General features: G+C 43.2%; 1 protein-coding gene across 11 annotated transcripts in view; it reads left to right on the top strand.

Moving 5' to 3' along the window:
• The first annotated feature begins 1176 nt into the window (after window positions 1-1176).
• Window positions 1177-19406, top strand: part of PCDH9 (protocadherin 9) — a 913990-nt gene continuing 895760 nt past the window's right edge. For 8 of the 11 annotated variants that reach the window (XM_060769392.2, XM_060769390.2, XM_060769394.2 and 5 more), the window contains exons 1-2: window positions 1178-1763; window positions 3404-6548. In XM_060769392.2, coding sequence (XP_060625375.2) covers window positions 3507-6548 — 3042 coding nt within the window. In that variant the 5' untranslated portion in view covers window positions 1178-1763; window positions 3404-3506. Of the gene's footprint in view, window positions 1764-3403; window positions 6549-19406 lie in introns of all 11 variants that reach the window. The other 3 variants (XM_060769398.2, XM_067466910.1, XM_060769388.2) reach the window with 2 other exon arrangements.

Consider the following 19406-nt stretch of genomic DNA (forward strand, 5'->3'; position numbering starts at 1 on the left):
AGGCTAATGAAGGGAAGGCCAAAGAAGGGAGGGGAATGGATGGGCGTCTCTTTCCCTCCCATCTAAGGTGACACCAGGGGAAAAACCATCAAATATACAACTTTCATTTGATTGCGACGAAGGCACTCTGCACATGCTCAGAGGCAGCAGCGATGGGGATGAGAAGGAAATCGCTCCAAAAGAGTGGGAAGTGAGAGAGAGGAAAGGGAAAGCTGCGTGGAGGAGGTGGAGATGGGATTGAAGGGGGGCAGAAAGGGGGAGAAATAAGGATAGTGAAGGTGAGAGGTGCCTTCAGGTGGCATCCTCAGCCTGCCATTCTTTGCCACAAGAATGCAACTGCGGGGCTTTTCTTTGATTGCTACAGAGGCACTCTGCACATGCTCAGAGGCAGCAGCGATGGGGATGAGAAGGAAATCTCTCCAAAAGAGTGGGAAGTGAGAGAGAGGAAAGGGAAAGCTGCGTGGAGGAGGTGGAGATGGGATTGGAAGGAGGCAGAAAGGGGGAGAAATGATGGGCAAGGTGAGAGGTGCCTTCAGGTGGCGCCCTCAGCTTGCCATCCTTTGCCAGAAGGCTTTTCTTTTGCTTGCGAGGGAAGAACTCTGCACATGCCCAAAGGAGCAGCGATGGGGATGAGTGGTAAGTGAGGGAGAGGAAAGGGAAAGCTGCGTGGAGAAGGTGGAGATGGGATTCAAGGGGAGCAGAAAGGAAGAGAAATAAGGATGGGCAAGGTGAGAGGTGCCTTCAGGTGGCACCCTCACCTTGCCATCCTCTGCCACAAGAGTGCAACTGCGCGGCTGTTCTTTGCTTGCGAGGGAGGCACTCTGCACATGCCCAGAGGAGCAGGGATGGGGATGAGAAGGAACACACCCCCAGAGAGTGGGGCTGGGAGCCCCGCTCCGAGGCTGGTGGTGCTGAGGCACCCCAGGCAGAGGCTCCTTCTCCGGGCGCCTGCTCCCTCCGGCTGCCCGCAGCCTCATTAACCATTCTGCACAGCAGCAGGCAGCGCGTCCGCGGCTTCCCCGCCCTCGGTGTTTGACGGACGTGGGCTTGGCCTTATCCGGGAGCCGCTTCCACCGCGAAGCCCCGCCTCTCTCCTCCGCGGCCAATCCCGGTCCACGAAGGGGGCGAGGTTTCGATTGTCTCCCGCCCTCCCTTTGGGCTTGTTGAGAGTTTATATCAAGAAATCCAGTTCAGAGAGAAAGCGAGAGCGGGAGAGCGGCAGGAGGAGGAGGAGGAAGAAGAAGAAAAGGAAGAAGAAGGCGCGGAGAAGGACGCGGAGGAAGAAGGGAAAGGCTCACTCCGGATCGGGAAAGGAGAGAGAGAGAGAAAGAGAGAGCTCCCTCCGTCCCAACTCTGCGCGGCGTGGGAGAGCGGGGATTATGGATGCGCGGAGCGTGCCTTGCCCCGCTGCGGGCCGGGATGGCAGCTCGCCTTGAGTTGGCTCCGCACCTCAGTGCCAGGAGGAGCGGGGAGCGGGATCCGAGCCTGATCCGGAGCAGGAGTGGAAAGGATGGCCAGCCCGGGTTTCTCGGGAGTCGCTCCTTCGCCGGCGCCGCTGCTTGTCTTGCTCTTGCTGAGCCGCCGGGAGGAAGACGCGTCCGCCTGATCCCCTCCGCCGCCGCCTCCTCCTCTTCGCCTCGCTTCTCTCTCTCGACGACGCTTTCGGCCCCAAACGAGCGGCGTCTTGTGGGATGCCGGCGCCTCCTTCCCCGTCTCTTTCCTTTCCCGGCGGATGCGGCAGTCCTTCTTCCCGAGGCGGCGAGGTAAGTGCAAAGTTGCGAGGGGAGACAGGTCGGGGAGGAAGGGGAGAAGCTTTCCCCGAGAGAGGAGGGCAAGGCGTGGAGGCGCGGGGATGCCTTTCGCCTTCAAGGTTGTGCTCGGCGGCGTGGCAAGGAGCACGGACCGCGCCGCTTCCAATGCGGATGGGGAGGGAGGGAAGGAGGGAGGGAGGGAGAGGGGGGGGGGGAAGCAAAAACCCTCTCTGATCCAGCCCGGCGCGCTTGGCTCCCAGGGCCCTTCCACGCAGCCCTCTAGCCCACAGTATCAAGGCAGGAAATCCCTCAAGATCTGCTTTGAACTGGGATATATGGAAGTGGGGACTCTGGACCCTTCCACACAACCCTATATCCTATAATATCAAGGCAGGAAATTCCCCAAATCTGCTTTAAACTGGGATATATGGAAGTGTGGACTCGGGCTCCTTCCACACAGCCCTATATCCCATAATATCAAGGCAGGGAATTCCCCAAATCTGCTTTCAACTGGGATATATGGAAGTGTGGACTCCGGCTCCTTCCACACAGCCCTGTATCCCACAATATCAAGGCAGGAAATCCCACAAGATCTGCTTTCAACTGGGATATATGAAGTGTGGACTCTGGCCCCATCCACACAGCCCCATATCCAGAATATCAAGACAGGAAATCCCTCAAGATGTGCTTTGAACTGGGATATATGGAAGTGTGGACTCTGGCCCCATCTGCACAGCCCTATATCCCACAATATCAAGGCAGGAAATCCCACAAGATCCCACAATGGATGGGTGCCAGGGACAGAGAACCAAACCATCTTCCTGAACCAGACAACCATCATCATCACCATCATCATTATCAATAACAGAAAGGCATCCCTGTGCCTTCTCTTGGTAAACATCTGGCTTTGGAGTTGGTGCCAAACAGCACTGCATCCTCCCCAAATCTCTCTCTCTCTTCCTCCCTCCCTCTCAATTGATTTGGAAGTTGAGCCTCATCCAGCCCAGAAGCCCAGCTTTCTTGTTGACACCCGGCAACATCTGGAGGAGGTGGCATTTGGGCTTCTGCCCTTAGCCTTGTGTTTATGCCTGGCTTTGGAAGCTCTCTCCGGAGACCTCTGGCTCTGAGGAGAGAAAAACGGCACACCATCTAGCGATAGTCACGGAGGGGAAAGTAGGACACACTATTATTTCCTCGCTCATCCGCTGTTGTCTTTTTACACCCAATGTGCATGGGGTGGAAGGAGAAAGCCTTGCTGTGCATGGTGTGCTGGACCAGTTTGGTCAACAGTATGTGTCTCTTTTCCTCCCATCACTCTCTCTCTCTCTCTCCCTCTCTTGTTCCCTTCAATCTTGCAACTAGTTTATGTTGTTCACTCTGGTGTGCAAAGGCTAGTGGCAGTCGGCTGGAGAGAAATGGCTTGCGCACATCCAGGGAGGGTGAAAGAAGGGGGAAAGGAGAAGGGAGAAGGGGAGGAAGGGAAGGGGAGGAAGCAGGTGGTGGGGGCTTCTCTCATGTATGAGCTGCTGCCGCGTGTGTGTGCCTGTCGTAGTCTCAGGAATGTGGCACAGGACTTGGCAGTTGCATCTGACGTCAGTTAAAATGAGACAATAACACTTGTTTTGTGTTTGCTGTGGTGATTGTGTTGACAGGGGCTGTCGGGACGCAGGAGCTGCGTTGTGATGCCTCCAGCAGTCCTCTGCTTGCCAGCCTTGTGGGAACCGTTCCGTCCTGAGAAGGAGCTATAATAAACCCATGATCATGGACCTGAGGGATTTTTACCTGTTGGCTGCCCTGATTGCCTGCTTGCGGCTGGATTCGGCCGTGGCCCAAGAGCTCATCTACACCATCCGCGAGGAGCTGCCTGAAAATGTCCCCATTGGGAACATACCAAAGGATCTGAACATTTCTCACATCAATGCTGCCACCGGCACCAGCGCCAGTTTGGTCTACAGATTGGTCTCCAAAGCAGGGGATGCCCCTTTGGTGAAGGTCTCCAGCACCACCGGGGAGATCTTCACCACTTCCAACCGGATTGACCGGGAAAGACTCTGTGCGGGAGCCGCCTATGCGGAAGAAAATGAGTGCTTCTTTGAGCTGGAGGTGGTGATTCTTCCCAATGACTTTTTCCAGCTGATCAAGATCAAAATCATTGTGAAAGATACCAATGATAATGCCCCAATGTTTCCATCTCCGGTCATCAACATCTCCATCCCGGAAAACACCCTCATCAACAGCCGCTTCCCCATCCCGTCGGCCACGGATCCAGACACCGGTTTCAATGGAGTGCAGCACTATGAACTCCTGAATGGGCAGAGTGTCTTTGGATTGGATATTGTGGAAACGCCAGAAGGCGAGAAGTGGCCTCAGCTGATTGTGCAGCAGAACTTAGACCGGGAGCAGAAAGATACCTATGTGATGAAAATCAAAGTGGAAGATGGAGGCACACCCCAGAAATCCAGCACCGCCATTCTCCAGGTCACAGTAAGTGATGTCAATGACAACCGGCCAGTTTTTAAAGAGAGTCAAGTAGAGGTTCACATCCCAGAGAATGCTCCTGTAGGAACCTCGGTCATTCAGCTTCATGCCACAGATGCAGATATAGGAAACAATGCCGATGTTAGATATATTTTTGGTGCCCAAGTTGCTCCTGCAACAAAAAGACTCTTTGCTTTAAATAACACAACTGGGCTGATAACAGTTCAAAGGGCCTTAGACCGAGAAGAGACTTCGATCCACAAGGTGACGGTGCTAGCCAGCGATGGCAGTTCAACACCTGCCCGGGCAACAGTCACTATCAATGTGACCGATGTGAATGATAACCCTCCCAACATAGATCTCAGGTACATCATAAGTCCCATCAATGGCACCGTGTACCTGTCTGAGAAGGACCCTATCAATACCAAGATTGCTCTCATCACAGTCTCTGATAAGGACACTGATATAAATGGCAAAGTGATCTGTTTCATTGAGAGAGAGGTGCCATTTCACTTGAAGGCAGTGTATGACAACCAGTACTTGTTAGAGACCTCTTCCTTGCTGGACTATGAGGGCACCAAAGAATTCACCTTTAAAATAGTGGCCTCTGATTCTGGCAAGCCCAGTTTGAACCAGACCGCTCTAGTAAGAGTTAAGCTGGAGGATGAGAATGACAACCCTCCCATTTTCAGCCAGCCTGTAATTGAGCTGTCGGTTTCAGAAAACAACCGGCGTGGTCTGTACTTAACCACTATTAGTGCCACTGATGAGGACAGTGGGAAAAATGCAGACATTGTTTATCAGCTTGGCCCCAATGCCTCCTTTTTTGATCTGGATCGAAAGACTGGGGTTTTGACAGCTTCCCGGGTCTTTGACCGTGAGGAACAGGAGCGGTTTATTTTCACTGTTACAGCCCGAGACAACGGCACCCCTCCCCTGCAGAGTCAAGCTGCTGTGATAGTTACGGTGTTGGATGAAAATGATAACAGCCCCAAATTTACTCATAACCACTTTCAGTTCTTTGTGTCAGAGAACCTACCAAAGTATAGCACTGTAGGTGTGATCACGGTGACGGATGCTGATGCAGGAGAGAATAAAGCTGTGACTCTTTCCATCCTGAATGACAATGACAACTTTGTTCTTGACCCTTACTCTGGAGTTATAAAGTCCAATGTTTCTTTTGACCGTGAGCAGCAGAGTTCCTACACCTTTGATGTCAAGGCTGTTGATGGAGGACAACCATCTCGTTCATCTACTGCAAAAGTCACCATAAATGTCATGGATGTTAATGACAATAGCCCCGTAGTCATCTACCCACCATCTAACACTTCTTTCAAGTTGGTTCCTCTCTCTGCTATCCCTGGCTCTGTAGTGGCTGAAGTATTTGCTGTTGACATTGACACGGGGATGAATGCTGAGCTTAAATATACAATTGTAAGTGGAAACAACAAAGGATTGTTCCGTATTGATCCAGTGACAGGTAACATTACCCTGGAAGAGAAACCTTCTCCTACTGATGTGGGGCTGCATCGATTAGTTGTCAATATTAGTGACCTAGGTTATCCTAAATCCCTGCACACTCTTGTCCTTGTCTTCTTGTATGTCAACGACACAGCCGGGAATGCCTCTTACATTTATGACTTGATCCGCAGGACTATGGAAACACCCTTGGACAGGAACATTGGGGACAGCAGCCAGCCCTATCAAAATGAGGACTACCTTACCATCATGATTGCTATTGTGGCAGGTGCCATGGTGGTCATTGTGGTCATCTTTGTCACTGTCCTGGTCCGCTGCCGCCATGCTTCCAGGTTCAAAGCAGCTCAGAGGAGCAAACAAGGGGCTGAATGGATGTCTCCCAATCAGGAGAACAAACAGAACAAGAAGAAGAAGCGGAAGAAAAGGAAGTCTCCCAAGAGTTCCCTGTTGAATTTTGTTACCATTGAGGAATCCAAACCCGAGGATGCAGTTCACGAACCTATCAACGGGACCATTAGCCTTCCAGCTGAGCTGGAGGAGCAAAGTATAGGAAGATTTGACTGGGGCCCTGCACCGCCCACCACCTTTAAGCCTAACAGCCCTGATCTTGCTAAGCATTATAAATCTGCCTCTCCACAGTCTGCTTTCCATCTTAAGCCTGACACTCCGGTCTCGGTGAAAAAGCATCATGTTATTCAGGAACTCCCCTTGGACAACACCTTTGTTGGGGGTTGTGATACCCTTTCCAAACGCTCTTCCACTAGTTCAGACCACTTCAGTGCCTCAGAGTGCAGTTCCCAAGGAGGCTTCAAGACAAAGGGCCCCTTGCACACCAGACAGGTAAACGAGCACTTTTACTGGTCTATAAGTACTGCATACAAGTGCCCACTCAACCAGTATTAAAGTGCCAGGATGTCTTTTCTTTCACTGTAATTTTAGCTTAGTTATACTACGCATAGGGAAAGGTGGGATGCTGTGAAAGGGTGGGCACCTGTCCCTTTACTGTCTCTGGGGCAAGACTATGCATTTGTAGAATGAAGGTGATGGTGGTCCAAAGTGGCAAGAAAAGAAAGAGCTACATGCACACACTCATGCACAGGTACATTTACTCTCTCACGCACATACTTGCACACATACACCTACATGTATGTGTGTGAAATCTGCCAGAACACACCAGCTTAGAGGTTTGACTGGAGAAGAAGTGGAAAAATCCATCTGCCAAATTCATGTCAAAGGGGAAAGAAACTGACTGTTTTCAGGATTAAATGTGTTAACTTAAGAAGAGTGGAAGTTTCACATGAGGCTGGCTTAAGCATGCTTTGTTTTTCCTCCCCATTTTTGGTTCAAACTGATCTGGAACATTTTTTTAAAGTTACTGTTGTTCGGAGGGTTTTTTCCCTCTTTTTGGTCCTCACCGAGGGTCCAAGATTGTGTTTCACCGTGTTTGTTGGGCAGGATATAACTAAGCTATCAGGAAGTCTTCCTCTGTTTTGACTTACAATGATTTGTTGTAAAGTTGTGTGTCCATTAGAGAAAAAGGTTGTGTTCTTTCCCCCTGCTTTGCGTGCGTGCGTTTCTTACAAAAATGGCCAAAGTACACTTTGAAACGGAATGCATTTCTCTTGAATAATAAACAAATTATGCAGAAAACAAATGCCACCATCCTGTAAATATGTTCTCACATTTCGTAAGTGTATAAGTGATCTGTCATAACTCATTTTAAAGCTGTGAAATATGCCATACAAAGAAGGGGCAGGAGGTTGAGAAATCTCATATTTCACCCCAATAATGGCACTAGGGGTTTTGGGGCTTATTGGGGTTCTTTTTTTTTCTTTTTAGGTCAAATAATTCCTTGCTAATAAAGATTTAAATGTGGTGCTGTCTAATTCATTTCACTGGTGCTTGTCTTTTGCCACTAAATTAGAATGTCAGATTGAGCCTGTAGATGGCACTAAGGTACTACGTGGCTTCGGCTGGCTGGCTGCCAATCCTGCAGTAGATAAGAAATGGGGGGAGGGACAGTTCAAACCGGTACTAAAGCCAAAGAAACCTTTTATTTAATGACAGTCGCACTGAAGCGACCAGTGGTTAAGCCAGCGTGTTTTGCTGTAGCTCTATAGCACTTAATTTCCATTGCACCAGTTGCCTAAGGCGCGAGCTACCAAGCACATACATTGTTGTTGACATTATATTCTCCAGAGTTATGGTGTATGGTTTGGGTTGATCACAAGGTCCAACAGTCAGGGAAGAGGGCAAAAAACCCCGTAGGTTTGTGCCAGTAGAAATGGATAGTGTCCATTCTCCAACATGAGTCCTTTCCCAAGCTTTATGTTATGTTTTTCAAAATGGCATCTTGACTTTTTTGACATATCTCTGTTAACAAGGCATTGCATTTAAAGCCCACCTTTGGAATAAATTTGTTAAAAAAACATTTTTTTAAAAAATTCCTCATACACAGGGCTATCTCTCAAATATATGTTGAAGTTATGGTGCACTCCAAGTAATGTCTGTAGTCATTTGTCTATTTCTGTTCAGACACCTTTAAAAACACTTCCAGTCACTAAGCCTCTGTGTAACCAACAGAACCTGAAATTTGAGGATGTTCACTTTCATCTTACCCATTCTATATTTGTTACAGAGATATGCAGTGTTGTTTTGATATTAAATGAATTTGTTCCACTTTAGTTCTCATTTCCTGGGCTCCGTTACAAGAATGGGTCTTAACTTCTTTGAGGAGTCAAATGGGGATTAAAATCACAAATACAAAACAGTTTACCTGGCAGAGCATGTAAGCACCACTCAAGAGGCTTGACAGTTCAGGGTGGGGAAACATAAAAAAGAGAGGCAACATTAGTCTTTTGTATCATCTTCATTACTGCCTTTTCTTTAAAGTTTTAAGAACTTTGCACATTGGGTTTTTATGCAAACGTCTTTTGATTGAATTGGAATTTACGAATGAATAAAATCCAAAATAATTCAGATGGGGTTGTTAATAGTATAAACATTATCTCATAAACATGGTCCAAATCTGAAGCAGGGACTATGTGGCCCTCCAAATGTTGTTGAGGTGTGACTCACATTAGCCCTAGCCCCATAGCAAGTTGTGGTTGCATCCTGGTAAGATTTAGAGGATCACATTTACTTAGGTGATCCCTCATTGTCAGAGTATGATGGCCTTTCAAGGGTAGTGTCTTGGAGGTGGATATATAGGTGATTGTAGAGCCCTATTCTTGACCTGCATGTTTTTCCACAGTGAGGGCCTCAGTTTCCAGGTGGAAGGCGGTTCCGGTCAGGGTTGGCTTGATGCACCTTCCTCTTGGCACATTTCTCCCTGTCCTCCATTCATGCCTCTTCAGATTCCACAACACTGCTGGTCACAGCTGACCTCCAGTTAGAGCACTCAATGGCCACACATTCCCCATCCAAAAAAATTTCAAACAGCCATCCATATCTTGCATGTTTTCTTGGGTTGCAACAAGATAGCAGCTTTTTAAAAAGCGTGAGAAGAATTTGGATCAAGCCTGCTTTTGAATGCTTACTGAGACATCTATATTCAGTTTCTCACTATCTAGCTACCAACGATTAATTAAATGGCTTTGGGTTGACATGACAAGGCTTGATTTAAAAACAGATGTCTAGGTTCTCTGTTTTGTGAAGATTATGTCACTGGCTGACACCACATTATAGCCATTGGTGGCAGGATGTGTGGAGAAACTGGTACATTGTCATTATGATTTTCATTTACTGTTAAAGCACGACAGTTTAACACATGACACTTTGAAATATAATTCCCTGTATCACAGTGGAATTCACTTGCATAGAAATGTGCTTAGTCTAAGAAGAGAGTGAAGTAGTTCTGTGATTTTTTAAAAAGCAGTTTTGGTTAGAACTTCTCTGTGTGGTTGCTACTATTGAGTCATAAAACACTGAAGAAGAGCACATTTTATTGAACATTTTCTTGAAAACAGAGAAATAAAACTTTTGCAGCAGAATTTCCAGTGAATTGTACCTTTGTAAAAAAAATAAGATGGCTTGGGGAGTGATATCATCTTTTTATTTATTCACAGATCAGTGTTCTTCAATCTTGTGCCAGCCAGATGTGTTGTAATGCAATTCCTATCATCACCATTGAATACCTGTGTTAGCTGGGGATGATATGATTTACATATCAAGAGGGTGCCAAGCTGGGGGAGGCTGACCTAGATAGCTTGTGATTTGGACATTGTCTAGTCACATATGGGGCATAATCCTTGGAAAAGTTCCTTTGAGCAAATCTGGTTACAGCATACAGAAGATGAGCAAGAAAACTACTGTGCTATGTGACTTGAATTTATTTTACTCAACTTGCACCGGAAAATGTTGCCACTAAATATGACTATGACTTTGTCTCCTTACATGTTATCACAAAACAATAATAGCCCAGTTATAAATCAGCTGAATTACTTTGTTATTTTTGGGTGGAATGGGGAATGGTGTCTGAGGGAAGTGTGAGGACCAACAAACTCTTCACTAGAATATCATAGATGTGGGTAAGATATCTAGCCTGAGCATAGGTCAGAATCAGGAGACAATGTAATTTGGATGCTTGAAATGCCTTAACATTTTGGATTCCTTTGTGCTGCTAAGACTTAAGATTTTATTGTTCTTCAATACATTGAGTTTTACATTTTACATCCAACATTCCTTTCAACCAGTCTTGCATCGTCTCATGTTCAGCTAGTTTGGGGTTTCACCTACCTTTCTTGATCCATTGTACTCTTGTCATCAAAAAGCAGCAAACTTATTTATCAGCTCTTATTGAGAATTCTAGGTAACATGGATTTATCATTGGATATTAATACTTGCTATGGCAGAAAACAAATGCTTACAATTAAAAATATTGACCAGTACATTTTTCTAGCACATCTGCTATAGATGTCAGGATAATATTACAGTAAGAGTTGTTCAATGTCATTGTTTGGACAACTCTTACTGGAATATTGTCCTGACATCTATAGTTAAACATGCTAACAAAATGTATTTCAGCTTTTTATAGCTATATGCAACTACAGATTGAACATTCCTTATCCAAAATCCAGAATTTTGCAAAACTGTCTAGGTGGGTGGCAGAGATAGGATGGATGATCTTTACTTTCTGGTGACTCAGGGTACACAAGATTTGTTTCATGCACAAAATTTTAAAAAATATAGGGCATAAATTACCTTCAGCCTATATGTTTAAGTTATATATGAAACATAAATTATTGTTGTGTTTAGACTTTGGATCCGTTTCCAATATATCTCATTATGTACATGTTCCAAAATATAAACAAAATCCCAAATTCAAAAAGCTTCTGGTTCCAAGCATTTCTGATAAGGGATACTTAGCCTACATCTATGGTTAGAAGGACAGTGGGTTGGGATCTTGATGTCTAAGATGCATGATAGTTTAATTACCAGTAATGAAAATACTTACATTGCAAGAGCAAAAGCAGTGTAGCACTCCATCAAACAGACTTGCATGGAAATTGCAAATAGTTATGTTGTCAGGAATAAGAAGTTACATGCAGAGCAGGTGTTGAGCATAGATGTGATTGCCTAAGGTGTAGCTTCACTGAAGACAGTGGAGAGTTACTATCAAAGATCCATTGCCCAAAAGTTCAGAAGATGATACTTAAGGTCTTCTAGATTTTAATGTATTTTTCCACATTATTAAGTATTGTGGCCAGAAATCAGTGCAACACTTAACAGATGCGTAACTTGTTGCATTTGGGATATGGGTGAATGATTTTCTACTGCCTTCTGGCAACAAGTGAGGCTGTGACAGTCAGAAACAGGACTCTTGTTTCACTTCTATGAGACTTACTTTCTCACTGGCGGAAGGAGTGTAAATGGCCTCCTTTTGGGCAGTTGGTAAGAAGGGGAGCACACCAGGAGATGTTACTTATAGGACTTCATCCCATGGGTTTATGGCTCTGTTTCCATATACTTCAGAAATGGAGGCCTACGGGAGTCCTACAGAGCCCAAAACATAATATAAGGGCACTTCCAGTGGTACTCCATGGGACTCTGCTTCTGTTGCACATGGAAACAGAGCCCTAAATCTGTCATTGGGAGTTGGGTATTACCTGAATCCAGATGGAAAAAAGTGGGAGAAAGCAGGGGAAAGATGGATATTGTCAGGGTCAAGACACGGGATGGCTGTCCACCTCAGAAGATGGAGAAAAATGGGAACAGGGTAAGATAGCTCTCACTACTTTCCAGTGCTTTCCCCCACTTGTTAGATGAAGTCCCAAACCATGTGCCGATCCCCTCTCTACCCTAAAATGTGGCAAGGAAGAATTTTAAATAATGTTCTACATAATTGTACAATGGCCACAGATAATTAAAATGAATAAACAAGTTCTAAAGAATTAACAGATATGTGTTGTAGGATATGTTTCAAAGGAAGCAAGTAACAAAACAACTCTGAGTGTTCCTTGCCTAAGGAAAACATATGAAATTTATGGGGTCACCATAAGCCAACAGGCGACTTGAAGGTACATTCACACACAAATAATTAACTAAAACAAAGAGTTCATCTGGCTGCATTCCTACAGTTAACTAAAACAGCATAATCTTATCCCAGATGGCTTGTTGTATAGTAGTTTGCTCCTTTATATGTATTATAAGAGCTGATGAAAGCACCACCAAAGCCTCTACTAAATATCCTCATAAAAGTAGATTTGTAGGCACAAACAACACTTGTGGGAGATATCTATATTCTACCCACTGAAATGCATTGGTTGCATTGGGACTTTCCCTATCCGTGAAAATCAGTACGCAGAAAAGACTGGCTTAGGAAAGGACTTATACAATGTATCTCACTTTATTTATTTGTGCATGCAGACTCACACAGAGTAAGAACTTTAAGACTGAAACATGCAGTGCATTCTCCCATTATTACATAACCTTTTCTTAAAGAGTTAGCAGATTTGTTCAACTGTCTCAAGAAATTCATGTTTCAGCTGAGACGAAGCGTGGAAAACTTCAGCTGAAAAGAAGATTTTTGTGTGTGGAGGGAGGTAGTGAAAAGCATGTGAAAACAGGAGGTTGTAATGGAAATTGGAATATAACCTTAAGCCATAATACTGTCTTCAATAGTGGTGGTGGAAATGCTAAGCTAGAATGAGGCTTTTTTTAAAAAAGCGAGAGTGAGAGAAGCTTCTCACTTCCCTTTTCTTTAATTTAGTGGGTTTGGTGTGTGTGTGTGTTTTTTCCTTTCTTTTCCGATACATGTGGTGTTTTTATGTGTGCTTGAATTATTTGGGTTTGTTTTCGCATTGATGTGCAGTGTATAACTTTCTTAAATCTTATCACTCATGGAGGAGGAAAAAAAAGATCTTAAAGAGTTCAGTGCTGTGAGAATTTTGTGTGATATAGTTCCTTTGTGTATAGGGACAAGGAAGGATCTTCTCGTTACCATTTCAGATTTTCATTTTCAAAGGATGTATTTTTCTGGCACAGCAAAACCATATCAGCTGCACTTTATTGACAGCAGTTTTATTGTAGCTAGCGGCTTTACAGTAAGCTGTTTATTGCTGTTTCCTAACTCAGTTGACAGCAATTGGGGAATTAATTTCCTTGCCCCCAGTGTGCTTTCTTGGGTATAAACAACAGATGTTTAAGATATGAAAACAGTGACCCATTTACATTTGACAACTTTTAAAGTACACAGTTCTACTTTGCCTAAAATTGAGTAAAAATGTGGTTTAGGGCAGTAAGCTAACTGACACATTCAACATTTCATGGGGTGGGATGTCTTGTCAGAAGGAAAACAGAAAAAGAAAGATTAGGAATGGTATGTTTTAATATTTTGGAGTTCTATGTATGTTTGGCAATGCACATTTTTGGGGAAAAACAGCTACTTTTTATTCTTGCTCCATTTTATTTCTATGCTGTCAGTTTCAAATTGTAGTGTCTTAGAATCAAGTACACGATGGGCTTGCCACCCCCGTTTTGACTTTTGAAACTCTAAAGCATCACTTAAACAGTGCTGTATAATCCATAATATATAGGCAGAGATACACCTCAGTGTACCATATGGGAGTAAGTAACAATAGGACCTTCAATAATCCATGGATTTGGTGGTTGCATCTTATTCTTTCTGTACACTTTCCATGCAGTCTGTATAACAGTGGTTCTTAACCTGTGAGCCATGGACCGCCAGTGGGCTTCAAGGATGAAAATCTGGTCTACAAACCTCCTTCCTCTTTATTTTATTTCCACTCCTATGGTGCCACCTGCCACTCCTTCCCTGTCACTGACAAAATGGCATATGTTCTGTATTAGAAACTAGAGCTCATATCTATCCAATGCAATTTTCTGAATCAGCACCCCAAACTGAATCTAAAGTGACCAAAAACGGAGTCATATCCCTTTTGGTACTAATGTTGGAGAGTGGTCCCTGGTCAAGTGGACCCTGGTCAAAAAAAGGTTGCGAACTACTGCTGTATAAGCTGCAAATTCTAAAAAAATATGAAGAAATGTCAGAAAGACACCATCAAGCACAGAGATCTTTATATGCTGTAAAATCTTATATCCAATACACCTTCCTATACCAGTCAGAAGTGTCCTTATCCTTCAGACAAGCAACAACCCCTCTGCTCTTTTCTCCAGCACAGTGATAAAATCAGTTGAGCCTCGGCAGGAAAGGGTGACATAGAGGACCACTTAACTTGCTAATATTTACTTGCTATTACTGGTTATAAGATTATTCTTCATGAATGAAAACACATTATTTTTCTAACATGGAAAATGGGGCACAGATTTTGTTTTGCTTCGTTTTCCCTGCTGCATGCAATTGGATCAAATAAGCACAATTGTCCAATTCATACTCTTACAATGGAACGTTTTTCACAATGGTACTTGCACTGCGTTGAATGTGTTATGATGCTTTCTATATTACAATGCTTGGCACTAAACCAACTAAAGTTATTATTGATAAGCAACACAATCCTTTCCATGTCTGTTCAGAAGTACATCCCATTGTTTGGCTTGTGACATTACTAAACTTCCCAATAAAGAATGATTAGTACTGTAACCATAGGCTCTTGTTCAGTGGTGGGGATTATGTTGCCTATGGAAGGTCCAGTGTGTACACTGGCACAGCCATTGATCAATCCAGCCCACTAACCCTCCAGTTTTCAGCTGAAAAAAAAAGTACCAACAGCTACCTGAATATTTAAAATGTTGCAAGTTAATATTAGCAAGGATTAGGATACATATCCACATCTTCACAAGAACAGCAAAACCTCCATAAACAACTTAACATGGCCATCAAGAGGAATGATATAATATTGGTTTGGGCTACCCCAAATGATGGTTTTCTGGGATTCAAACTGTGTCCATGCCATTATATTGCTATTTTCCCTAGTGAGTAAAGTAGTGGAATTTCCAAGTATGCATCTGTAAGGCTGATAGCATGAAAACTAATGTGAAATGTTAGTTCCAACAAGCTGAAATATCATTGGTTCCTACAGTTCTTAGTCATAACCAGATTATTGGACAGGAGTCTTCATATGTTCTACTCGGATATTATCTTCAGGCTAATCAGGTTTGCTCAGAATATGACTCACCAAGCATTTTGGCTTGCCTTACATTTCAGATTCAGAATCCCTGGATGGTTAGTGTATGGTTTGCACAAAATAAATGTGGATATGTGCTTTGGTTACACTATGGTGCATGTTAATAGATGAGGAAGTTGACGTTGACATTGTCAGAAGTGGTTTGTGGTTCTCACTTCAGTGGAATGCCAAATCTTCTTCAGACTGAACTTTAAAAAGACCTAGCTGGATAATTCCTTCAAAAATCAGGCAAAAACTTCTCTTCTTGGCCTTTTGGCTAAGAACAAGTGTAAAAACTAGACAAAATCCTGTGGTCAATCCATCCGCCCTTTTGACATGGGAATTACCAGCTGCCTCACTAGAGCAAACATTTCAATTGGTTGGCAGTATGGTTTGCAATGCATGTCTCCATTCATGCATTGTGTGCATGTTTTGGCACATTATGGTATATAGATTCAGAGGTCTAAGAAAGAAGGGGGGATGGATTGTTGTTGCCCTTTTACTACTATTATTTGTAATACATACAATATCATTTCATGAAATGCAACCATTGTGGTACAGTCAGCATGTCATTGTCCTACATCATTCTCTGAATGTTCACAAGATCTTCAGATTGCATTGTCCTCCCCCTGTAATAACCCATCCCCATTTCCCTACAGTGTCTTCTTTTTTTCTTTTTATGTAGAAAATCTGTTAAAGAGAAAAAGATAGAAGAGCTACATTGTGCCTTCTGATTGTTAACATGAAGAGACCTTTGTCTGGAAATGCTCTGATGCTTATTTTAGTTACTTTGGTGTCCAAAGATGGCAATGGACTCTCACTCTGTCCCCCCCCCCCTCTTTCTGGGCACACTCACTCCGTTAAAATTGGTTTGAAAAGCAATGTACGTCCATCTGACATATGGATGGATGTACTTGACACCCTTGAGCTGAAAGTGTCGGCCAGTTTCTGTGCAAATACATTGTCAAAACAGGATTTGTTAATATTTAAGGAGTTGCAAGAAAAAATAAATAAAGAAGAAACAATCTATAGAATATTATTTTCATGACATGAGTTGTAGTTATTGTGGTTTCCTTTTCTTCACTTCTGCAAAAAGAGAAGCAAAAAAGCATAGTCTTAGGGAATCAGATCTACTGATGCGGCTTGATAGTTTATCACACATTTATGGTTTTGTTTGTAGTACCATTGTATCATGACCCTAGATTCCAAAGTAGTGCTGATTTGGATTATTGTTTCTTTTGGAATGTGCCTGCAGTATTTGCTGGACAACTGAATAAATCTTTGTTAGTCTGATATGCAGATAACAGAAATGGAGCTTTTGGGGTCAGGACCTCAGTTAAGTAAAGAGCTGACCAGCTCAAGTTACTACTCTGTCCTACATTCTCTCTTCTCCCTATAGTCCAACAATGCATTGTTAAGATGGACTGTTCAGATTTTCTTCATGATCATCAAGGAAGGAAATTTAAACAATCCATATAAATTGAAGCACTTGTAAGTCTCAGTAGGTAAGTTACGTGAATCTTTCCTTAACTGAAAGCAGTAATATTTATAGTACGGCCCTACACATATTTACTTAGAACTAAGTCCCATGGAGTTCTGTCGGTGTTTCCTCCTAGATAAATGATATAGGACTTGATCTCTTTTCCTGTTTTGCTGCCTCCACACAAAGCATTCTTTGATTGCCTTTTCCACCTACCTTTCAGAATTAAATTCTTTTTCTCATCAAATTATTTCATGTAGCTATCCCTCCCCAAATTGACTCCTTTCCCAATTCCCTCCAATTAATTGTAGGACTTTTTGCCTCCACCCCCTTCTTTTGGAAGATCATCATTTTTGTCCCTTGCTCAAAATTGCTATATCTTGACACTTAGGTTAATACATTTCCAGCTACACAATGTCACATGAAACACAGCATCCATCCATCCATCTTGTGGTTTGTTTCTAGACACAGAGGTGACTTTGTGGGAGACTGTGTTATTTGTGAGAAGGAGTGTGTTGTTCACTAATTGAGGTCCAGTTCATACTTGTATTTCTATACCACAGTTATTTCTCATCAGTTTGACTTTATCAATCTGACACTTGATGTCCTTCATTTTGACAGCATTTGCATATTTGAACAGCAGATGTTTCCAATGTTTCAAACATAATGGTCAAAGTCAAACTGCACTTCCCATTGCAAAGTGACAAACATTTGATGCTGTATACTATGAACAATAAAACATTACCCATACTATTAAAACACATTGGATGGCTTTGGCTAAAAGGTATAAATCAGTCAATCAGGTATCAAAGATGTACAGCTAAGCAATTAAAATCTGTATAAAGTATACAAGTATAAAAATATAGCTCTTCAATAAGTTACATAATCATTGTCAACTACATCCACCAGGATGAAAATCTATGATAATATTTTTCTTCCTCTCCATATACTAGTGAACCGAAAAAGGTTTAGAAAACTTTGAGGGGGCTGTTCTAATTTCCTTTGGGACTGGGAGGGAGTTCCATAGGGAAAGGGTGATCCAAGAGGAGGGTCCCCTCCGATGATTGTAGCGTCTGACTAAGTTTGTAGACGGGGATGCAGGTTGTCAAATAGTCTGGGTCTGAACCATGATAGATGGAAGTTTGTCACACACTCTCCAGCAGAACTGGTATGTTTAGTTTAGGTCAATATTAAATGTGATGTTTCTAAGGTTTTTGAAATCAAGGACTCGTGTACACTGCCAAACATCTGTTTGGAAAGCTGGTGTCACGCAAAGTGTTCACTGGAGATGGAGAAGCTAAAGTAATAATTTGACTTCTCAGAAAAATGACACCACTTTGATGGAGAGAGAAGAGGTGATCCAAAACCTCTTATTCTTTTGTTCATTTTGTGGCAGTTTGTTCAAATGTGGAAGACATCTCACTTGATATTGCAAGTTGAACCATATAAACTGTTGGATTGGCCCTTGGTTATGATAAGAAGAGTGGACCCTTTCCATATGTTGTTTCCCTTTCCAAGGCTATTGCTGGCAAAAGTTGAACCGAGAACGCATCACAATATGGACTTTCTGGCAACAGACTTTGAAAATTCTTTTGGGTTTTGACAATTGCAGCCCACAATTGTGCTTTGTATTCAAGCCTTCCTAATTAATATTCAGAACATCAGGAAGCAGCATAGACATTAACTGAATACAATAAAATAAAACAGTAGTAGCTGTTTGGATTTTAGTTTCGAAAACCAAGTCTCAAGGAAATAAATAAATAAACTCAATCTGCATCTGTGTATGGATAGTAAACCTGGCCTGTTGGAATGTAATCTCTCATGTACTGTAGAGATAGGTTTTTTTTTTCTATTTGCGATTTCATCAGGTTTCATTTCAAAAAGCTGTTAAGTCTGTCAAACATTTCAGTTTGAAAAGAACATTCCTTTACCCCCTTCCCCCCTTCACCATTTGTATGCCTCAAACCTGTGGGCTGTCAGTCAGCAAGAATGAAAAATGAGGAAAACATTATACGGCACATTTTTGTTTTATTTTAGCACCCTCCCTTCTCTTCAGATAACAGAGATTAGTTTAAAGACAGGCAAATGACAGTGCTGTAGCTCCTTTTAACTGCTTCTCTGAATATGTGAAGTGGTTGTGCATACCTAAGCTCCATATATACTCAGTAATGATTATATCCATAATTTATATTATCAATTGCTAATTAGTTACAATCCAGTAATAATGAAATATCAGGTATTAACAGCTCCACTGGCTGCCGTTTATTTTCCGAGCCCAATTTAAGGTGCAGGTGCTGACCTACAAAGCCCTAAACGGTTTGGGACCATCCTACCTGCGTGACCGCATCTCCGTGTATGAACCCATGTGCTCACTTCGTTCATCTGGAGAGGCCCTGCTCGCGATTCCGCCTGCGTTGCAGGCGTGGCTGGTGGGGACGCGAGACAGGGCCTTTTCCGTGGTGGCCCCCCGACTCTGGAACACCCTCCCCAAAGATCTTAGACAGGCCCCTACATTGGCAGTCTTTAGAAAGAACTTGAAGACTTGGCTGTTCCGATGTGCCTTTCCAGAGTAGGAACCCTCCAACAACAATTCCCAGAAGCACTTTATTAGAATTAAGATTGCTGCACACTGCA

Source organism: Anolis sagrei, chromosome 3 (assembly GCF_037176765.1).
Source record: "Anolis sagrei isolate rAnoSag1 chromosome 3, rAnoSag1.mat, whole genome shotgun sequence".
Lineage (NCBI taxonomy): Eukaryota > Metazoa > Chordata > Lepidosauria > Squamata > Dactyloidae > Anolis > Anolis sagrei.